Source organism: Myotis yumanensis, unplaced genomic scaffold, assembly GCF_028538775.1.
Source record: "Myotis yumanensis isolate MYYU_CA2020_CCGP unplaced genomic scaffold, mMyoYum1.0.hap1 SCAF_7, whole genome shotgun sequence".
NCBI classification, from domain to species: domain Eukaryota; kingdom Metazoa; phylum Chordata; class Mammalia; order Chiroptera; family Vespertilionidae; genus Myotis; species Myotis yumanensis.
The window spans coordinates 5,568,310-5,591,394 of NW_027223758.1; the positions used below are offsets into that span (position 1 = coordinate 5,568,310).

A 23,085-nucleotide genomic window follows, 5' to 3' on the forward strand; every position below is an offset into this window, starting at 1 on the left:
CAGGCATTAATTATTTATATAAAATAATGTCACTGCACTAAAAAGTGCAATTAAGGGCTTTGAAAGCCAGTGAATGAGAAGCACTCTGCGTGCAGGTGGGGGCAGCTGGTCGGCCACCACCAGCAGGGCTCATTGACAAGCGACCTGGTGTGGACTGTGACCACTCCCTCAGTGTGTGCCCATGTCGTGCTGAGGTGGCGAGGTCACTTACTACTGGGCACAGTCAATCAGCTGGTACTCGTTGGAGCGCTCATAGCAGGCTCGGACGCCCTCGTCCTCCCACAGAGCCTTGGCGTGCTCGTAGAATTCCTGCAGGGGGCACAAGAGAGGCCGTCAGAGGCGGGGCCCTGCACCCAGGGGCCCGGCAGAGCTCTAGGGTGCGAGGGATTCAGGGTGACATAACTCATGGCTTTTTCTCTCCTAGATTTTTGGTGTGACGGGCACTTGTGGGGGTGGGAGAGCCCAGATTTACAAGGGGTGACAGAATTTTGCTCATTCATCTGGAGCCATGCCCTAGTGATTCTTAGTGGCTTTTTGTTTTTATTTATTTTTTCATATATTTTTATGGATTTCAGAGAGGAAGGGAGAGAGATAGAAACATCAATAATGAGAGAAAAATCAGTGATCGGCTGCCTCCTGCACGCCCCCTACAGGGGATCAAGCCTGCAACCCGGGCATGTGAGCCCTTGACTGGAATGAACCCGGACTTTCAGTCCGCAGGCCGACGCTCTATCCACTGAGCAAACCGGCGAGGGCAACTTTTTTGTTTTTAAATATTAAGGATCCTTATGGAATTAACTTCCCTAAGAATCACTGATGTGTTCGGCAGGACAAGGTGTGGCTCTGCCACAGGTGAGCCGTGTCACCTGGAGCTCTGTGGACCCCAAGGGGCGGCGCGGAGCACTGCGGGGCGGGGCATCGCTTACGGGAGGGAAATCAAAGTCGGGCACGTTCATCACACTCAGAATGTAGTCCACGCGGAACTGGTTCTCGGGGTTGGCCAGCTCCACGGGCGGCACCAGGTTGCTCATGGCGGCCACAATGGTCTGAAAGGGATTTAGCAGGCGGTCAGGGGCAGTTCTGTCTGACAGGGGGGCTAACAGAACGAGAAAGAACCGAGCACATACTTCAATGGCCTCCTTCAGGTTGTTTTTGATGTCCTGCACTTTGGTGGCCTTCTCACTACAGTGGGATTGAAAAGGAAAAAAAAAATCATATGGCATCATGTTGCCTAACAGGGCCGTTTTAGTCAAGACATTCCACTAAGGATAGTATTCTGTTCTTGAAGGAGTGGGTGGAGGGTCCCGAATAAAGGGGTCTCAAATGACCACCTCCCAGCTCTGTCTGGAGGCCATGCCCGATTGGGCTCCATCAGCAAATTGGCATCTAGGTAGTGACCAAGGCCTACTGTACCAGAGGTTGTACCTTGTCCATTACTCCCCTCACATGTGGTCCTGTTTGCTCCAAGCCCCCACCACACACTAGCACGGCCTCAGTGTTAGCATCTCTGCTTGGGGCGAGGGGGGCGAGGGGGGCGGGGGAGGGGCATTGTGTGGCCAGGGAGAAAGTTTCATGGTTCCACTTGGGGCTTCCTCCCACTGGCAGTGGCTGAAAGAGGTGGCCCGTTATTCCCACCTCAGGGCTTTTGCAGCCCTGGTCATTGACTTGTTTGCTTGATTGTTTACTTATTTAAATAGTCATTGTGTCTGTCACTGCAGCCAGCAGCAATGATTGGTTGCTAGTGCTGAGCCTCTGATGTGGACAGGATGGAGACTGCCCCAGAAGTCTTTTATGACCCGGGACTTTTGCACTGGGGGGTGGGGGGTGGGGTGGGACAGAAGTTAGAAGCCTTGTTGCTTTACACTCTTGATTTTAATTTGGACCTACATAATGGCCTTATCGAATTAACTCTTCCCTAAGAATCACGGAGATGTGTTCCTCAGGACACAGGTGTGGCTCTGCCACAGGTGAGCCTGTCACCTGGAGCTCTGTGCACCCCAAGGGGCGGGGCGAAGCACTGCGGGGCGGGGCACAGCTACGGGAGGGAAATCAATGTGTGGAATGATCCCGTTCTCCCTCGCTGGTAAAGGCCACGCCCTTGGGCTTCTGGGTACCCTCCCCCAACCCCCCTGCATAGCCTGCACCCCATTAGGTCAATTAAAATGCTATCTTTCCAAAACTGCCCTTCACTGGAGGCTGGGCCCGCGTGCTTTTAGGGGAAAGGGCCCCTGGCTTGGGGGCATAAACAGTGCCAGGTCCATTGCCCCCACCCTGCCTCTGGGCTTGGGGGGCGGGTTTGGAACCAAACACACCTGTGTATTAGACCCAGGGACATAACTGAGGAGGAAACTGAGGCCGAGAGGGAGTCTGAGTCCCGCAGAAGGGACAGAGCTTATTTCTCCTGCTGTAACTTTTAAAAGAATCTCTTGAGATGTCCTATCTTTGAAGCCTTCACCTGGTTGCCTCGCCCAGAGTCAGGGGATGGAGGTGGTGACCCCTCAGGAGGAGAGGGCAGAACACGAATAGAGGAAACGCAAAGGGGTTAATAGCAGCCAGTCCGCCAGTTAGTGTGGGAGGGAGGGGCCTGGGGCAGGGAGCTGAGGGGGCCGTGTGCTCATCTGCCAACAGCCTGCCCCCAAGAACAGGGTCTTTTCTGTCGTGTTATAGTCCCTGGTCATTTGCATGTGAGGGATGGACCCTCATCTTGAATGAGCTCATGGTGCCCCCTCCCCAGAATCACCGGCTTCCTGTTCAGCTGGCCTTGGAGACCCTGTTCCTTCACAGGGCGGGGCTGCGCGCTGCGGCGGCCTGGGGGGCGGGGCCGTGAGCCAGAGCTGCACTCTGGGGGCCTCTGGGGGCTGGGACGCGGGGAGGGGGGCCCGGGCCGCTGGCCCCGCCCTGCACAGAGGGGACTGGGAGTACTGAGCCCTCTGTGTGTTTGTGCAACTTGAAGCTCCTTCCTGCAACCAGGATGTCCAGACTCGGGGTACGGTATGCAGACGTCAGCGCTTTAACAGGACGTGTTTGACACCCCCGCCCCCCGGCTTATTTAGGGGTTCAAGTTCACCTAAGACCCCACAGGACAAGTTCACTTCTGTCCATTAGAAACAGGCCCCATCTCCATGGCAACGAGCGCCAGGACCCCTCCTTTGGTGTTAATGAAAACGAGCTGTCGGGGGACCAAGTGCCGGTGCCCGGAGCCGGAGAGCACGGTCTCCAGGGCCAGGCTCACTCAGCTCCATTTCCGGGTTAAGGAGTGGTGTGATAATTGGGAAAGTTCCCGCCTGAAAATACGGATATTTTGAGAACGTGTTCAGTCTTCTGCGTATGTGAGTGGATGTGGGAGTATATCAGTATAAGGCCGCTAAAATAAGAATCCGAAACCTAATTCGGGTGTGTAACGTTCCAACATCAAAGGCTGCCATCCGAGCAATTACTATGTAGACGGAGATATTACACTGGGGGCTGGCGGGCTCCGTCGTCACCCTTACTACTGCTTAATGAACTGAGCTCGATGGCAAGACTCGGAGTAAAACTCCTCAGGTGTCTCCTTTCCATGTGACACTCAAACACGGGGGCTGGAAGGACGGGGGCATGGTTGCTCCCCGCCCCCATGGAGGAGCAGAGGGCTTGGCTCAGATCCTAAGGGCTCCCCCCCTCCTCCCCGGGCCTCAGTGGTGGGGGTTCTCCATCTTTGTGCTTTTATGGGGACAGACAGACAAAAGAAGAGAGACAGAAGACAGACAGGGACTGCGGAGACATGCAGAGAAGTTTTATTTATCACTTATGTTAATATTGTATTTACTGCAGAACAGTCAGAGAAGAGCAGGCAAGGGTTAGAGGGCAGGGTTAGGCCAGCATCTAGCACACAGTTGTTCAGTAAGGACTTGTCACTACTTCTCAAATGCCAACTTTTGGTACAGTAAACTGACAGCAGTCACTTGTTACATAGATGCCTATTTGGATGTCACACTACATTTTGAACAATTAAGGAGTAAATGTCTACTTTGGATGTCACACTACATTTTGAACAATTAAGGAGTAAATGTCTACTTTGGATGTCACACTACATTTTGAACAATTAAGAATTTCATTCCATTTTTGTTGTTTTTGTGATTTTTGGTATTTTTCAATTTTTTTGTGTGTTTTGAATTTTTCAATTTTTTTGTGTTTTTTTTTCCCTCCCCTCAGTTATCTTTAGTTAGGTGTAGTCCCCCCTCCCCCCACCCCCACTCCCCTCCCCTCCCACCCTCCTCCCCACCACAACAGAATAGTATTCTTATTAGAAGTTCCTAAAACGGGTAATCCCAGCATGCAAGGGTGATAGGACAGTCGGGGGAAGGGGAAGAAGAGAAACCGTAGCCATCATCTAGGGGTAAAATATTCTAAAAGAAACAGATGAACAAACATGTGTCAGTCACTTTGTCCCGATCCCCATCTCCTTTGCCCCGCCCCTCCCAGCCACTTCTCTGAGATGTCCTAACTCAGTCCATGGCCCTGCATGGTCTCATGAGAAAGCTGCCGATGACAGCATGCTGAATGTGCAGGCACAGCTGGAGCAGGTTACCTGTCATGCATGCATGTGTGTGCTGGCATGTGATGGTGGTGGGGATGCAGGAAGTGAAGAAAAAATAATTGGATAATGAATGGGGGGAAAGATGGATGCCATCACTCATCTCCTGTCCTGCCCACTAGCTGACATACAGGCCTCGGATTACAGTGATAACTGTTCAAAGACCAGAGGCTTTTCGAGATCATTGAATGACTTATCCCCTCAGCCCACGTGCCAAGTACTTCTTTTTCCCAAATTAAGGAGGGTGTGGCACCTCGTATTTTAAGAGGAAATTTTTCTCAGAGAGGTCCGAAATTTTAAAATCAGACCACCCACTGGGTGATGGAATTTAGTAGTTTTTTTAAAAAGTAGCAGATTCAAATGAAGAGCTGGGGGGACTGGACAGGATAGAACCATAAGGAAAAGCAGCAATTCCCCAAATCCTGACCTAAACTGATGGTCTAAGGCTGGAAGCTGTAGCTCTCCCCCAGCTGGATCTAATTATCCTTGAAGGATGGCCAACAGAAAACCCACAGCAGAACTGTTTTTGCATGTCACGTGCCATGAGATGAAGTTGTTTATGTGTTGTTTGCAAATGTATATCAAGATGGATGATGGCCCCTGAATGATTTTTGCGTTCTTCCCGGGACTCTGCCCTCAGTTTCCCAATATGATCTTCATGTCTGTTTGTTTAAAAGTTTTTCTGTTTTTGAATGTGCCTACCCTTCGCTGTTGCTCCTGGCAGCCTGCGGGTCCTCTTCGCCGCCCCTTTTAAAGAGAGATTGAAAGCTCACCTAATCTGCAAGGCACCGCAATTCCACAAAATCCCCACCCAGCCTCTCTACATTCCTCAGCAAAGGGCCGCCATCCCCTTAATGCCTAGGTGGCCTTTTTGGCTAACGTGGAAGGTCTCCTGGGGCTGCGGGCCGTGGAGGGAGAATTCCACACCTTGGCTGCAGTATTAGCCGAGCCCTCTGGAGACTCTGGCCGGGACAGAAGGGACTGCTAATTATTTTCTTGTGCTTTCCCTACTGGTACATGCACCAGGGAGCCAGCGGTGACTTAATCTCCATTCTCTGGAGAACACAGCAGTACCTGCGAGGTCCTCGAGCTCCCAGACCTCCATCCTCAGTGTTGTACCTGAACAGAGGCAGCACACGGGTGACTTCCGCCTGTGACATCTGCCGCAACAGCAAGACCTCCCTTCCTGCAGCCCAGAAACTACCTATATGATGTTTTTATTTATGCATAACTGTTCCCCATAAATTGCCAGCAATTAAGACCATATATGGATTTCGAAAACCAAACCAAATAACAACCTTTCAAAACGCAGTCTTCCCGACTGGTGGGCACCCCACCCTGCAGGTCTGAGGGGCAGCCTGGCTAAGCGGGGGTTTGTCATCGATTAGCTGATTAGCTCGGCCGGCACTGATGGCGGCTTCTGCACTCGGTGTAAGGAAGTTAGCTGTGCGTTAGGGAAATCTGACTGTGACCTCTAGTTCTGAAAGTCAGATTAGAATTACAAGTTACTCTACACAGGTAACCAGCACGCAGTCTGCGACAGTGAAGGCAAGTTGAATAGCTCAGCCAGCACTAAGGAAGCGCACATTTACTCACGGGAGGAGGGACAAGACCCCGCACCCGGCGGCCCAGTTTCCTAGGGAATCCCTGGCTACAAGGGAAACCGTCTTTGTTGCAATACCCCAGCAAGGAAAAGGGAAAAAAGAGGCTCCTTGGACAAGATAAAAATAAGGCTTCCAGACTCACACTAAGAATTCCCTGTATGTCACTTTCGCAGGCTAAATTTAACATCCTTGAGCATTACCTATGGCTTCCTCTACAAAGCAGGCAAACTGGGAACTCACTTCCTCTTTTTAAAAAAAGAAAAGAGAGAAGTTCTGGTTTAAATGCCTGGACTGCATTACAGACTGGCTCACTGAGGGAGGAAAATCCTTTCTCTAAAAATTAAAAATAAATAAAGAGGGCAATTAGAATTATAAAACTTTAACTTATTCTCAGGATGTCCTATCTTCCATCGGACAGAACTAAGGTAAACAGTGGCTGCTGCATCCCTTTAAAAACAGGAGCCACGTCGTTTCAAACAAAATATTTATCTCGAGGGTCCGCAGGCGGGTCCGTTTCGGGTAACCTGCCTCCTGAAACGCTCCCCCTTAAGTTCCGGGGAGGGGGGCATTATGCCAGGTTTTTCTTTAAATGACAAATTCATGTAACTGGAAGTCTGTCTCCAGTTTGTTTATTGACCGGGGGCCATCTCTGGGGGCAGGACTTTACTGAAGGGTGTGTAAGGAATTAAGAATTTCAGAACTGGCTTCTGTGAGAGAAGGCAGCTTGTGTAATTAACAGCATGTATGGGCGTATTGACGACTCACTGGGAGTCGGCCATAAAGTTGGTGAAACAGCCCATCCCTCCGAACTCAAGGGGAAAGCCTAAAAAGCACCTCAACTGAAACATCCATTTGCATGATGTCATCCTTTTCTTACCCCCACCCCGACCGCTTGATTTAAGAAATTCTAGAATTTTCCATAAAGAGCTGCCTTCGGTGCAGTTTAACCTCTGAAAGGTGATAAAATTGTTTCCCTGGTACTCGGGGGACAGTAGGGCTTTTTTACTGGAGTTTATGGGGTCTGCTTGCTTTTGCGTGTATAACTAAATTAAACTGTGCCCCCATGACTTGGTGGTCCCCCTTCCGAAACTAAAGGGAATGCAACGGAGGGGTCAACTTTCACCTGGGTTAGAGGGGCTGGAACTGCTAACCAGCTAGTAATGGTGACCCAGTGCCCTCATACAGGAAAACAGGCCGGTCAGCTTAGTTGGGGTCCGAGGGGAGCAACTCCCTGACTAGCCGGAGGCTCGCTCCCCTCCGTCTGCGCCCCGCCCGGCAGGCATGACCCGTATTTTTTTCCATCCCTAGCACATGCGTTTTCTTTTCATCTTTATTCACATCGCGGTTCCGTCACGTTGCCTTAGACCACGATGCCTAAAAGGACGTTTCAAAGGCAAAAGTGCCCCTTGATCCAGCCAGAAGTACCTAACTCCTAGCCTTCCCATCATTTAAATATCCCCTCTACGTCCCTTCAGGCACAACTATTGATTTTTAAAGAGGAAAACGATGATTTGCCCATAACATTAATTCCAAGGGTGGGGGGGGGATGAGTAATTATTAACAAGGGCTGCCTCTTCTAACTTTGTTTTGTGCGAGAATATTATTGAAACAATGTTTCTTTAGTAGTTAAAACACCACCCTGCCTTGGTGCATTGCGGTGAAATCTGCTGGGGGGGGGGGGGGGGGTGCTCTGCAGTGGTGGGTGTCACCTGACCAAGGGGTGGCCACAGCCCGTGTCAGCCATGTTGGGGACCCACTGCACCAAACCCTGCGGCAGACCTGTCCCGGGGCCAGCCAGGCATTTTCCCTGGGGAAGGGGAGGTGTTTTCTTCACATGACACTGGTGCTTACTGCTATTACTATTATGATTTGTTGCTGCAACAAATATTAAAAGGAGGGAGGGGGAAATCCCTAAAGAGCTCTCCCCGGCATTTTCTAATATGCAGGCTGAAAAAATTAAGTGAAAATTGGCTGCCCAGTCTCCCAAGCTACCTAAACCTCCTCAAGGTTAGTATCCAGTGTGTCCCTGTCCCTGGTGCGGCTTAGACACTTACTCTCCATTAAACCCATTAACATGCAGAATCCTCATTTGCTTGACAATGGTGCTTTTACCAGACTCTCCCGCACCTAGAAAAGGAAAGTGAGTCTCAGGTTATGAAGGAGGCATGTTACACTCTGGGCAGTGAGAGGACTGCTGCTTTCCCGCAGAAGCGACACAGAGAAACAAACAAACAAAATAAAGACGTGCAATTTTCATAGACATTTTGACGCATCAAAAATATAATAAATGTCCAATTTTGTGTCCCTGCAGTATTTCACCATTAGAATAACAAACAAGAATTAAAGGTTTGGGCTGTTTTAAAATTTGTGGGGTGGGGAAGCAAAGGGGGAGGAGAAAGTGATGCAATTTTGTCATTTTGGGGAGGGGGTGCGAGAAAATTGAAGTTCAAACTGTGAAACTGAATCCTTGAAACTGAGAATTCAGGTAAATTGCACACATGAATGTGTAGAGCCATATAATTCATTGTTTGTCAGATGCTTCATGGTTAAATACCCAGGACCCACCACCAGTGCCCAGACACTGCAGTCTGACGCAGCACTTGCCTCCCAAGCACTGTCCCAAAGCAGATGCTCTCCGGGCAGGCACCCCCCCCACCCCAAGGCTACTGAAAATTCAGTGCCTCAAACCGCAGCCTGGCATTTTACCCACCACCACCCACCCTTCTCTGGATTCAGCAACCATGTTATACGGGAGGGGGGAGTGGTAGAAGACCACCAATTTTATCTTCTGGAAAAACACATTTTAATACCAAATATAGTGTTTGAGAACCACATTAACATGCAGCAACTCTAATAAGAGTTAAAAACTTTAATCGTAAAGAAAAATATACCTAGAAACCACTGCGTTTTCAAAGATGTCAAGCCCTTCCCAGCTAAAAGTAAGAAGGGTGCCATATCGCCATTTAAAATGACCTTACCTTTATAAGAATAGTGAAAACCACATTTCCAGGCTAAAAGGAGGGCTGCTATTTTTTTTTTTTCTTTTGTAAATACACACTGTCCCACAAATAATTCGTGTGAGCCGTTTTTTACCCTTCTCTCACACAAATCTGTTTGGGGTTTTTTTCTTTAACCCCCCCCCCCCCCCTTTACTTTTCTTAATTGTTTTGTTTTACTTCCCAGAGAGTAAAGCAGTCCTCCTTCTCCTGCCTTTTCACAAGGCTGTAATCAGTACCTGGAAAAGTTAAAATGTTTCTAAAGAAACATTGATTTCAAAGCAAACACTATCTTAATGAGTCTCACTCTCATACATTAAAATATTAAAGGCATTATTAGGAGATTCCATGAAGAGAAAGCATAAAATTACTCAAGAATCTCCAATATTCTTATTTCAGAGGTGTTGGGATTTGTAATACTGCTTTTAGAGGCACGAAACAGATCTGTGCCTCAGTTTCCACGTATATGAAATAAGAGAATTGGGCTGAAAAAGTTTTTTTGTGGTACGTAATTCACTATTAAATTAAGATGGATTAAAAAGAGGACTCCGGACATCATTGTTTCCTCTTTTTTTGGGGGGGGAGGGTATTTGGTGAGAATCACCTTAAAAATGCAAAATGTTTTGCACTGGTTAGGGCTGCAGACACCTGTGCCAGAGGCTATCAATAAATTGTGATAAAATGTAGCCATATAAGACATCTGGGGAAGGTGAGCCCAGTGATGCAAGGTGTGTTCAAAAGTAACAGTCCCAAATTAAGGGGAGACTTTGTGATTATTGCACAAAGGTGTTAGAAATTTAAGGTACCATTAGCATACTTGTTTCAAATTAGTATTCAGGTAACGAGATAGCGTCCAAGGAAAAGATTCTAGACTTTTCCAGGCTTATACTTTGAAATCAAGTTTATGCATATTATTCTTCACATAGTATAATTCTGCCTTTACAAGTTTTAAATAAGACCTCAACATATGTATCATTTAATTACTGAAATTGCAAGTGCACAAACACCAAAAAGACTTATTTACACTTAATAATTTTCTGCTTTATATAAACCTGGACTCAGGAGAACAAAGACATAACCCATCCAAACAAGCAAAGCAAACACCACAAAGAAAAGCAGCCTTCACACTTTATTCTTTATAACTAAGCTGTTTTGTTGAAGTGTGACCATGAACTAGGTCTTAACCTACCAAATTCACCATTCAGATAACCAAATTACCGAGGAAGTGGAAAACTTCCATACTAATTAATGCTTGTGTAATTCTTCTGGTCATTTCACCACTTTTTTTAAATGCTTTTTTTGTTTTATTTTAACTTCTCCCCCCCTCCCTCCCCAAAGCAGCACCTTTAAGAAAAAAAGGAGGAAAGGTCATCTCAAATTCCACCCCCCTTTTTGGCCGAAGTAAAAACCGCAATCAAGAGAGAAAACCCAGAACCAAACAACCAAATGTCACTTGACAAACAACTAATTAACGTCTTTTCATCTCCTCCACCTGGAAAAAGGGTTTCCTTAAAGCGCACTCGACCCCCTCCCCCCTTGAAAAGGACAAAAAACGCCATTTCCAGACCCAGAAGCCATTTACAGACAAATGTCATTTTCCAGTTCTGATTTGTGAATTGCCCCCCCTTTTCCACAAAGTACTCTCAATGTGGAGGACTAACAGGAAAATATGTGTGTTAATGGTTTATTGGGGGGAGGCGATGCTGCTGGGGGTGGGGGGGCGAGGGCAGCTGCTACAATTAATTCTCTTCTTTGCTTTTTAAAAAGCCTGCATGTCTGGAAGGGGGAAAAAAGGTCATACTGTAAAAATGACGTGTCATTTGGCTTCACTGGGCACTTAGCGTACCAACTCCATTTTTTTTTTTTTATTTGATTCTCCTTCCCTTCTTTCCACGGCCGGGCCGGGCCCAGGACACGTCTGCTCCGCGCACAGTGTGTCCGGCCTGAAACGCACCAAGTCGCGCCCAGCGCCGCCGCTCTCCCTCCTCCCCCACCCCCACTCCGGCGCCACGACTCGCCCGCGCCCCCTCCCCCTCCCGCACCACCTTTACACTCGGAACCCTTCCGAGGGGCTGATGTCACCCGCCCTCCCTCCTCGGCCACTTCCCCCGCCAAAGCCTCCCTTTGGGGAGGCCGTTTAGGCCACTGCGGCGCCCCCCGCGCCCCCCCTCCCCTTCTGGCCCCTCTTTCTTTCTCCCCTTCCCTCTCCGAACAAATCACACACCCCACGGAGGCGGGTCCCCCTCCTTCTGCCCGCCACCCCATTTCCTGTCCCCGAAACCCTTTTTGTCGCAGTCTCCCGAGCCCGGTGGGGCTCCCCCTCCCCCTTCCCAACAAGCACCCAAGTCCCCGGCGTCGTGTAGGCCTCGCGGAAAGAGAAAAGAGCGAGGGGGGAGGGCAGAGAGAAGGAAAGAGCGAGAGCCGGCCAGGGGAGGGGGACCCGCGCCCGCCTCGCCAAGCCCCCCGACCCCATTTTGAGCCCCGCCCGCCGATTCTGCGCCCCGGGGTCCCCCTTCCGGCCTCGTCCCCAGAGACAGAGCCCTCGGGCGGGCCACGGGCTCGGGAGCGCGCGCCCCGGGCGGGGGACGGGCTCGGCGCGCGCGGCCTGCGGGGCGCCCCGAGGGGCTCCCGAGCCGGGCCGGGCCGGGCCGGCGCCCCCCGCCCCGCCCTTACCCAGCAGCAGCAGGCGGTGCGTGGCCCGGTAGACCTGCTTGTCCTTCTGCAGTTGCTTCTCGATCTTTTTGTTGGCCTCGCGCTGCGCCTTCTCCTCGTTGCGCTGGTCCTCGGTCTTACTGTTTCCGAGACAGCCCATGGCGGCGGCGGCGGGGCACGGGGCGCGGCCGGCTGCGGCGGGTCGGGCACGGGCGGCCTCAGGCGGGCCGAGAGGGCTGGGGCAGCGCCGGGCGGGCGGGCCGGGCGCGGGCTCGGCTCCTCGGGGAGGAGCGCGCGGGGCGGACTGCGAGCCGCACGGGGAGGGTGGTGTCGGTCGGACGGAGGGGAACGAGCCGCTCCCCGCCCCTCGAGCCGAAGCCAAAGGGGCTGATGGCCGCTCCGGGCCGAGGCGGACCAGAGCAGGAGCTGCGGGAGCTGCTGCCGCCGCTGCCGCCGCCGCCGCTCTTATTGCCTCGGCCCGGGCCCGCCGCCCCTACCCAAAAGGGCCCCGGCGGGCGGGGGGAAGCGGGGGGAGAAGGAGGCGGCGGCGAGGGGGGTGGAAGGAGGAGGAGGAGGGATGAGGAGCAGCCGCGGCAGCAGCCGCGGCGGCGGGGAGGGCGGGAGCTGGCGGAGGGAGGCGCCCCCCGGGTGCCCGGGGAGGGGGGTCCCTCCGCCCGCACCCGGCCCGGGACGGTACAGGACAGGCCGGGCAGCCGCCCCCTCGCCCCCCAGGCTTGGGCCCCAAACGGGCGGGCCGCGGGGGGAGAGGGGGCGGCTCCGAGCCAGTGACGACCCCTCGCACGACGCCAACGCTCCACCCCCCAGGCCGCGTAGCCTTGCGGCCCCCGAGGCCACCGCCCCCCTCCTCCCGCAGGCGCCGCCGAGGGGCCGGGGTGGGCGGAAGGGGAGGGAGCACGAGCCAGAGCCCGGACTTCGGAAAATTTTCTAAAAGAGAGAGAGTTACAGAGAAAGCCAGAGAGCAGAGAGTGTGGAAAAAGCTAGGCGAGCACGAACCAAAGGACTGAGCAACCGAAAAGGAAAATGTGTTCACACAAACACACAAACTTAATAAAACTCCACACTACACAGCGATGGTGGTGGTGATGGTGGTGTCTGGTGGTGGTGGTGGCGGGGGTGGGGGGCGGGGGGGGGGACTAGATGAGCCTCTCCCCGCGCCCCCGGCGTCGGGCGCCATGGCCCGAGCCGAAGGACCCCGTGGCCCCGGAGCGGCCGCGGCCTCTGCGCTTGGTGCGGCCACCCCAGTAGGAGAAGAAGGCGCAGCCCAGGAACATTCTGAAGCAGCAGGTAGCCCCAAACACGAAGCCACAGCCACGGCCATGCTCCGTGCGCTTCTGTAGCAGGAAGTTGAGCACCCACGAGGGGCTGCGCACGGAGAACATCAGAAAGACCACGAGGGGCAGGTGGGCGCTCAGCTCGCTGGACTTCGGTGACCCCGGCTGCCACGCGACGCCCCCCACGCGGGGCTCAGCGTAGTAGGCGTCGTCCTCGTCCCAGAACCACTGGGCCCAGATCCTATTCACGCCCCCGATGCCGGCGCCCTCGCCGGCCCCTCTTGCGCCCTCCGCGGCGCCCGCGGCGGCGGCGGCGGCGGCGGCGGCCTCCGGGTAGCGGGCCGCCTCCTGGGCTGCTGACCCCTTCTTCTTCTTCTTCTGCATCTTCTCCAACTTCTTCCTCTCCTTCTCCTTCTTCTTCTCCGCCTTTCGCCTCTGCTCCAGCAGCTTCTTCTCGAGCTTTCTCCGCTCCTTCTCGGTCAGGAACTTCTCTGGGGGCACCTCGCACGGCAGGTTCTTGGGGTTCTTCCAGGGCTTCTTGGGGTCCCCGCACTTCCACAGTGCGGGCGGCTCTCTCGGCTCGGCCAGCGCTGCAGCCGCCGCTGCAGCTTCGGCAGCCACCTCGGCCGCAGCCGCCGCCGTCTTCTTCCCGCTGTCCAGCGCCCTGGCTTTGATCTTCCTGGCTATCTTCAGCATGGTTGCTGGGCCACCTCGGGTTGCCTGGTTCCCGCCTGGCCCGGGCGCCCTGCTTGCCCCTGGCCTCGGCCTGGCGGAACCCCGTGCGCCCCGTGTCGGGGGTCTCCGCTGCAATGCCCGACGCGCTGCCCCGGGGCCGCGGAGCGCGGCTGCCCGGCTTCGGGCTGCTGGGCTAGTTGCCTAAGAGTTAGCGCCAAAAAGGATGAGCAAATGAAAAAAGGGCGAGAACACACCAAAAAGCACCCAACAACAGCAAAAAACCAAAAAGCACCAAGAAATGTCAAACAACTAAAAAAAAAGTGCAGAGACGCGATGGCACGAGTTTGCTGTTACCCTCAGACGCTCCTTGGGTTGGCTCTTGGGCACGCCAATGGAGAGAAGAAGAGAGAAAAGAGAGAATTGGGGGGTGCCCGGGAGCCGAAGGGCAGGGAGGCAGCGCCTGGGCGCCCCTGCCCTGTCCCAGCGGCTCTTGCCCGCGCCAGGCCACTCGCACTTCGCGGGAAGCCACGGGGCACCGGGACTTACATGTGAGTGAAGTGCACTCACACGCAAGGCAGTGCCTGCCGGCCGCCCGCAGCCGCCCCGCGCCGGGACAGGGGTTCGCTCCAGCCGAGGCGCCGCAGCCCCGAGCCAGAGAGCCGGCGAGTGCCGCGCAGGGCCAGCCACTTGACGCAGCCCGCTCCGCGGTGCCGACGCGACTGAGTGTCCCAGCCGAAGACCAGCGCTCCTAACCAGTCCGATGACGCCCCAGCCTCTTCAGAGGACTGACCCACAGCGGTGGCCCCTATAAACCGAAGGGGAAGCCGAAAAATCGGCCCGCCGAGGACGTACCCAAATGGGCCGCCGCGCACCCTAGGGGTGTGGGCCGATATGCGGACGTCACAGGAGTGGGCAGGGGGCGTGAGGGGTGCAGTAGTGGGGGGCACGGGGGCGCCCAAGTTGGTGGGCACCGGACCCCGCCTCCCAGACCTGCCTCCCAATTTTCGGTGAGTGGTGTAGCCCTGGGCGGCGTGCAAAGTGTGCGACGGCGGCGGCGCTTACCCCTGCTGCGCGCCTTACCTCCAGCTTCCCGGTTAGTGCACGCGGGACCGCTAGCACCCCTCCCTCTGGCGGCGCGCGCCCGCGGAGGTAGGTGTCGGCAGCCTAACTACTTTCGACGCCTAGAAAGCGGTTCAGATCTGATGAGAGGTGCTATGTGAACGCAAAACTAGCATTGCTGGAAGCTGCAGGCAGCCGGCCGGCGACACGGGAGCCAAGCAGTGTTGGCCAAAGGAGGCTGCAGAGTCGGCGCGCCGGCGTCTTCCCAGGCGGGAGAGGTGGTGGAATCGGGTGTCCTGTTCTCCAGGCCTGGCCTGGGCGCCTCGGGGTGGCTCTGGAACAGAGGGAAAAGTAGTTTACTGAACACGAATTTGTTTGCAGAATGTTTACAAACTCTAGTGTCCCCACTCCACTCTTGCCCCCCACACTAGCATGTGGCAGAGAGCACTGGGTTAAGAGCAAGGACACCAAATTCTCAACCACGGGGCCGCTGCTCACTTCCTGAGACCTCGGTTAAATCACTTGCCGCCACTCCGGTGTCTGCTTAGGTACAACTCGTTCATTCAATAATGTTTGGTCCATGTGGTCCACCTTGTGCCCAGGTGAGCTGGAGTTGCAGGTGATCAGGCTAAGACATGGCATGACTGCCTCTGCTGCCCACCAGGCCTACCTGCCAATAAACTCGGACGGACAAAGTAACGGTAAACTCTCTCTCTCCCACCTTTAAACTTTTTTGACTTCTAAAGAGTCAGTAAAACTTCGGATGTTTGGGGGAAAAAAGAAAGGACGGAAGCCCACCTGTATACCGAAACACACAGCACACCTAAGGTCCTGGGGTGATTGTTTGCTACTCTGGAGCAAACTGTTGTGAATAGTTTTAAGTTTTCTTTGAAAATAGAACGACACTATTAACTCTTCAACAGGACTATTGAAATCCCCCCCTTACCCCTGTCTGTTCAACCCAAAGTAAAAGGTGTGACACCAAGTCACACACTTGGGATTCAGAACAGGAAGCAAAAGCTACAGGTCAGACCCCAGCCCCTGCAGCCCCTGCTCTGCCCCGGGTGGCCTCCAACTTTTCCAATTACACTGCACAGCTGTGCCTGACCCCCCCCACACCAAACTAAACTGAGCGGGACTTTGTCACACTTTGGATTTTGGCCTTTTCCACACAAAAATACACCTCCTTTTGGAAAAAAGCTCAAAGGCACGACTGTTCTAGGTGACTAGGTGATGCTTTGAACATAAACAACAGCAGATAAAGATATTGAACCTGAATGTGCTGGGAAGCCAAGCGGCAGTGAGACCTCGCAATCAATGACGAGTGACTCTGAGGTCGGGACTCACAGTCACCCACCAGCTAGCTCAGAAACAACTTGACAACGGCGCCTGAGTTTTATATCTTTATATACTAAGTAAAACTGCTTGGTTATGTTTCATTGATTGGTTGACTTAAAAAAAATTGGTGAAGACTTGGAAGAAGGAAGAAGAGGTCACAATTTCTTCTTATGCTCCATTTGTTCAAAAGCATCTTCCTCCCTGCTTCTAATGTGTCAAAGCACAAATACATTGTATTTAAGAGGAACAAGGTAAATAGTAACCAACACAACCGCCCTATTTCTGCCAGTAGCTACACATTACTCCAAGGAATGGAATGAACAGGGTCCTGATTTGGAAACTTCCCTGAGCTGGGTCACCACTCCCCTTTTTGAGGAGTCTCACACCTAAACTTTGAAAGCAGTGACTCTGTGCCACATCACATACTGACACCTACTGCAGGCAAAGCGCCATCCGAACGGGACTATTGTCCTAGAAATGTATGAAGCAAGGTCAGGCTTTAGTCATTTCAACTTCTAACCTAGCAGGCCATCCTTGAAAAAAGGTTTTGTTGGTTTTTTTAAAAAAATGTAGGTTTCACCTATATTTTATTATGACCGACCACTGATGGACAGATAAAGCATTTACTTTGTAAATAAATGACAGCAGATGGGACCCAGGGTTTACAGGTAAGCAAACGATACTAAGAGCTCGGGAACACAAGCCCATTTGTGGTCTGGTCGGCTTTCTGTTTTCACTCCACACAAAGGGAAAGATGAGATTTTACTTAATTAGCGTGGTGAGCTGGCACTGCATACAGTTTTCAGTCTTGTATTTGACCTACCCAGGCTTTAAAAGTTTTAATTTTTTTTAAAAGTCTTTCCAATTTGAAGGCCACCAAGTGTGACCTTTTCATATGAATTAGTAATTTATTTTACCAGGTCATTACCATTTTAAGTACCTGGTTTATGCTTTAAGAGGAGAACAATGCATTAGCATAATTCTTGGTACAGTGCAGGCTAGAGACTTTTGCAGTGGAAGGGGCCTCTCATTTGGCTCAAGGGGAGATGGAAGTGGTGGAAACTTCAGGCTCCAGAGAGGAGCAAAGGGTCAGAGTGTCCTGGGTATGAAATGGCCAGGGAGGGCACAGGTCCCTGGCTCAGGTGACTTGCTTCAGGCCAAAGCCAGCAAGTTGGGATAATAACACCCCAACCTAAAACACTAGGTCACTGAGTGATACAACCTGGTCAAACAGATGGTGTCACATGCTGCACAGAGGGACAGCCTAGCAGAATCTTTTCCAACACTGCATATTTTACCACAATGGGCGAATCACACGACAGTGTTTGAGTTTTGAGGTCTTGGGAGCTGCATGTTTATGGGTGGATGTGTTCCTGGGCTCTTTTGCATCTATTGAGTGAGACTGCCTTGTCTGCTTTTAGAAGCAATAGACTCACCACGGCTTAGAATCTTAAAAATATTATTACACTTAATGATGTAGTTCAGTTTTTGGACAAGAGTGTTCTTGACCTTCCATTAGTTTGGATCTTTGTAAAGTCCCGAGAAAATATAATAGTATTTTAACAGCATAGGAAACAATATACAGTTTTCCACTGAAGCAGAAACCTTAGGTGTAAGGTTTTAATAGTATTTAGTGCTTTCACTATCTTTAAAGCACTTTCTGCATTTTTATTTAACTAGAATGGCTGCAAGTGTGGTTTGCAAATGAATGTGACTTGAAACCTGTGTTGTATAGACACCAAAAGCAAGTATTATAAAACAAAGAAGCCAAAAAACCTTCCTAGGCCCAGTTAACCATGGTTAAGAAGGTTCTATTCCTTAGGACCATAATGTTCTTCAAACTTTAAGGTACTGATTACCCAGGGCTCTTCTTTTCTTGTCATATTCACTAGGCTAGTAACTCCAACCACAAGTACCCCTAAACTTGCCTTCTAAACTAAGCACAAATGTTTAAGTTAGCAACACTTCATTTCAGAAGACTTAAAATCAAGGCATTAACTACATGGTCATATGAAATGTCCTTATCTAATACTGATCAGCTAATTTTAAAATAACTTTTATGTAATCTAATTCAAACAGAGTGTGGAGGCACATTGCCCATTTTGATTGGACTGTTTCTTGAGCCACTGGCTTTGAGATACTGGTGAAGCATCTACTTAAAACCATGGCTCACAACATGAAGTCCCCTGGGGTTTGTGCACCTTTCCTGACCTTTTCTGACCCTGAAAGGTGGGCCCCATCTATAAGAGGAGCTTCCTGGAACCCACAGATGCCCCGTTCCCAAGCCATTAGTGCCTCTCTCACAACACCCCCAGGAGCCAACTCCAGAGTGGGTGAGAATAACTTTTAAAAAAGCCACCTCTTCCTCAAAATGGGGAAACAATAAAAAAAGCACCAAGTGCATTACTCTATTCCTTTTAAAACTTAAACCTAAATAATATAAAGCCCACAAATGTCAGCCTTGACTGAAGATTCTAGATGGACAGTTCAGAATGGGGGCATAATGACATCAACCATAGACCAATGGACCCACTTACTAGAGATTTTAATTGGTTAAAAGAAAAAGATGAGAAAGTGCCGCCTCTATAGCAGGGATCTTGACTTTCCTAAGCTAACACGTCTTTAACTTCCCTTGGGGGAAGTTTTTCCATGAGGATGAAGGTAAAGGGACACCTGCTGCTTAGAACACATAGCTTGGCCTTGAGCATGGGGAATGTAGAGAGAGGGTCAGTTAAAAATAGTCGGGCCAGCTAACTTCTGGTTTTATTTACAAGGTACCTTATTTATATCATATTTTGATCCAACATCTTACTAAACAAATCACAACAGGAAAAAACCCGAAAGCAAGTTGGCGCAATCGAGAGATGGCTGAAGTCCTCCAAGATCTCTTTAGATAAAAGAAGCCCTTAACCTGCTCTTATTTCACAGTTTCGTTTTTCATTGTGTTCAATTCTTCAAATTTAGCCCCACAGAGTTGAGTTCAGAGAGTTAAACACTGTGGCTTAATCAGGTAGTAAGTTTCCTTTCCTTAGAAATGGCTACATACAAATTTTACTTCTTGGGTTTTTACTTTATTTACCTACCAACCAAAGTGGTTGATCATTCTCAAACAGCCTGGCAAGTAGTTACTGCCTCAGTTTAGAACTGTGGTTCTTAACCTTGGCTGCACATTAGAATCACCTGGGAATCTTTTTAAAATCCTGATTTCTGGGCCTCATCCTCATCCTCATCAGCCAAAGTCTCAAGCATTTGCAGCCAGCCTGGGAATCAGATGAAAAGGAGATGTTTTTATGAGCTACAGGCTTCAGCCCTGCCCTGAGCCTCGCCCGGCTCTGCACCCGCCCAGGGCTGGGAAAGGGCCGCTGCCCACTTTCTTGAACATTCCTGACTCTAGTCTGTGGCTTTAGTCTCTGCTACCTTCTCAGATTACGGCTCCTTTTGTGCTAATTACACCGAAAAAATGGAAAGAATGTCACCGACTTTACAAAGAACACAAAGCAGGCTTGCTTTAAACACTAAATATAGCCCATTTCTTTGTGAGGCAGACAACTCAGCCTTCAAATCCACTGCAGATGGCCAATGCACTTATTAATATTAAGACCCAGGTGACAGAAGGGCTCAGCTCTCAGAGGACAAATTAAAAAGGTGTGTTGCTTCTGGGGGTTGTTTATATACATGAGAAGATCTGACTAAGGGCCAGAACTTTTCTCCTCTCCCACCCCAAACCTCATTGTAAACTAAGGTCTGTCCCCAAACAACGACAAAACACCCTCCAGAACAACAAAAAGCGCTGGAATAAACACTCGGAATGGAAAGGAGTCTGACGGAGGCTGCTCTCCACTAGGTGAGAAACGGTCTTAGGAAGACAGGGCGGGTAGGGCTTGCTGTTCCTGCTAACCCAGCGGGGTAGGGAGGACACCCCTCCCGCTTCTATGAAATCCTCTAAGGTTAACAGGTGAATAGCAGCCGCTCGGAATGCCTTCTTTTCCTAAGAAACGTGAAATCCTGAATGGCTCAAGCTGAAATCACGCTACAGCTGTGACCCTCAGGGCTGACTGTGGACGCCTGCTCAAGTGGCAGGTGTGTCCGATGTGTGCCCAGCTTGGTTGAAACGGCCAAGCCTAACTCAGTCTTCCCACCCGATTAACTGGTGGGGACTCTGGAGCCAGCCAGGAACGGGCCTTTGCCACACAGACCATGTGTGCTCAGCCGTCAATGAAAACGGCAGCCTGGGGGGAGAACAGAGGCTCTGCGGCCTGAAGAGAACAAGAAAATCAAGACAGACTGGGGAGCTGGGGGGGAGAGAAAGTGGGAGCCAAGAAAGCTGATCAGGACCAAACCCTTCCAGGTTTTGAAGCAAACAGGTCTAACCTATAATCGGCTTTCGGAGGATTTTAGCAATCGAAGCAAGTCTGGGATTCTAGGAAATGTGTCACCACCAAAATTGGTCTTATTAGAGGAAGTGGCACAAAGCTAGAACTCGGAGTCTAATCTGTAACACGCTAATTACACCTATTTTCATTCAGGGTGGCAGTGACCTAACACCAAGAACTAAAAACTCTAGGAAAGCAAGACTGGAGTACCTGGAGGATGGGGCCACAGGGCAAAGGTCACACTGATTCCCACCAAGGGGAGAAGTCAGGTGCTATTTGAGGGCCTTGGCCACAGGGAAGGAAGGCCATGGGGCCCTGAAGTAAACCCGGGGAGTCCTGCTGTGACCGCAGCGTGCTGGTCGCTGGGCAAGCCTGAGAGGTCAAAGGCCAGCCTGAGCAAACGGCTGGGCCCACAGGTGTCCTGGCCGCAAGGGGACAGGCGGCTGGGCTGTGGGTGGAGCCACAATGGGGGCCATCCCACCCCCACCCCGGCAAAGGCCCTGGCCAGATGGTGACAGCTGACGGGTAGAGAACAGCCCAGCGGCTGCAGGGCGATGATGGTGAAGGTGCCCACCCACTCCCGTCAAGCACTGCTAGGGTTCTGCTTCCTTATTCTGAGATCATCATCTCTACCTTCTGAGCTCCAAGGCTTTTAATTTTTTATTATTTTAAGTCTTTGTTGTTGATAGTATTACAGATGTCCCCTTTTTAAAAAATCCAAGTTCTGGGACTTTGTGATAATTGGACTCCCTGGAGACTGGCTCGCTGTGCAAGGACGAGGATGCACAATGTAGCTGGGACCCAGATCACCTCATCTGCAAGTTCAACAAACACTCCGCTGACCAGACCCACAACCATGAAAGGCATCCCAGAGTCAAGAACAGCCTGACCCGCCTTCCTATCCTGAGGTTACTAGCCCTGGCCTCAGGGGCACCCCGAGCAGGGTGACCAGAAGTCATTCTGGGCTTTAGAAGCGAGTTCTCCAATGGCTTCCCGTTCATGAGCCGCAATGATTCCAAGCACATCATTCCAGTGAGTTGCTAGGAGTTAGTTGGATGCAAAATGTGAAAAAATCCCAAACAAATGGTTGACCCGCGGGTACTTCATGTTTTAATCTTAGATAGAAAATACCTTTGTATTTTGTTTACCCCGCGCACTTTAAAATGAATGAAATAAATGTCTTTCCCTCAACCTGGCATAACAACTATCTGTTAGATGTACTGGGGGTACAGAGGCAGAGAGGGGAACTTCGTTAAAAAAGAGGGGGGAGACTAAAGGATAGAACTCCACAATAAAAATTTACTTTCTAAATGAATGCTGAAGATAGCAGGGATTTTGAGGAAGATATATGCATAATTTCTAAAATTTGTAAAAAAAAAAAAAAGAAAGAAAGAAAAGAAAAGGTAAACCAGAGGAACAAAGCCTGTCACTCAGAGTGGCAGCCCCAGACCTGGTCCCCGAGGTCCCGTCGCTCCTCGCAGGGCGCCGGCCGCTCCGCCGCTCCGGCTCCGGCTCCGGCTCCGGCTGCTCGGAGGGGCGCCCAGGAACTCCAGGTCGTCCCTGTTCCCCTAAAGGTCTCGGCCTGCGGAAACCGCTGGAAACACATTGCCGAGGCCCTGGGACGGCGACATGGGCATGAAGGCGGAGGTGGGGCTGGAGTCAGCACATGGGCCCGCCCGCAGCCGGGGATAAGGCTGAGAAGCAGCCCCTGCTTTGGGCTGAGCTGTTTGCAAATGGAAATGAAGAGCAGGAGATGGAAGACCAGAGGGAGAGGAGAGGCCCAGAGCTCCAGGACCTAAGATGGAGGACTAGGCCTGACCTGTAGGGCAGTCTAGGTGCTAAGAGGAGGGCAGCTCAGGGGCTAAGATGGAGGACGGGAGCTAAGATGGAGGACAGGAGCTAAGATGGAGGACGGGAGCTAAGATGGAAGACGGGAGCTAAGATGGAGGACGGCCGCTAAGATGGAGGACGGGAGCTAAGATGGAGGACGGCCGCTAAGATGGAGGGCAGGAGCTAAGATGGAGGACGGCCGCTAAGATGGAGGGCAGGAGCTAAGATGGAGGATGGCCGCTAAGATGGAGGGCAGGAGCTAAGATGGAGGAAGGGCGCTAAGATGGAGGACGGGCGCTAAGATGGAGGACGGGTGCTAAGATGGAGGACGGCCGCTAAGATGGAGGATGGGCGCTAAGATGGAGGAAGGGAGCTAAGGTGGAGGATGGGGGCTAAGATCTAAGATGGAGGACGGGGACTAAGATGAAGGAAGGGCGCTAAGATGGAGGACGGGAGCTAAGATGGAGGACGGGAGCTAAGATGGAGGACGGGGGCTAAGATGGAGGAAAGCTCAGGGGCTAAGATGGAGAACAGGAGCTAAGATGGAGGACGGGCGCTAAGATGGAGGACGGGAGCTAAGATGGAGGAAGGGAACTAAGGTGGAGGATAGGGGCTAAGATCTAAGATGGAGGACGGGCACTAAGATGGAGGAAGGGCGCTAAGATGGAGGACGGGCGCTAAGATGGAGGACAG

At 51.6% G+C, this 23,085-nt stretch overlaps 2 protein-coding genes across 7 annotated transcripts in view; both read right to left on the reverse strand.

Annotated features, from left to right (window-relative positions):
* GNAS (GNAS complex locus) overlaps window positions 1-23,085 on the reverse strand; it is a 46,860-nt gene that overhangs the window by 3,859 nt on the left and 19,916 nt on the right. For 2 of the 6 annotated variants that reach the window (XM_070419688.1, XM_070419687.1), the window contains 5 exons: window positions 8,232-8,304; window positions 5,276-5,320; window positions 1,128-1,182; window positions 927-1,046; window positions 212-309 (listed from right to left, as the gene is read on the reverse strand). In XM_070419688.1, the coding sequence (XP_070275789.1) occupies window positions 212-309; window positions 927-1,046; window positions 1,128-1,182; window positions 5,276-5,320; window positions 8,232-8,304 (391 nt within the window). Of the gene's footprint in view, window positions 1-211; window positions 310-926; window positions 1,047-1,127; window positions 1,186-5,275; window positions 5,321-8,231; window positions 8,305-11,846; window positions 12,170-23,085 lie in introns of those variants that run through there. The other 4 variants (XM_070419690.1, XM_070419689.1, XM_070419692.1 and 1 more) reach the window with 4 other exon arrangements.
* The window catches only part of LOC139013592 (neuroendocrine secretory protein 55-like), a 47,899-nt gene continuing 33,045 nt past the window's right edge, over window positions 8,232-23,085 (reverse strand). The window contains exon 2 of the mRNA XM_070419693.1: window positions 8,232-8,304. The gene's annotated coding sequence lies outside the window, so the exon portion shown is untranslated. The remainder of the gene's footprint in view (window positions 8,305-23,085) is intronic.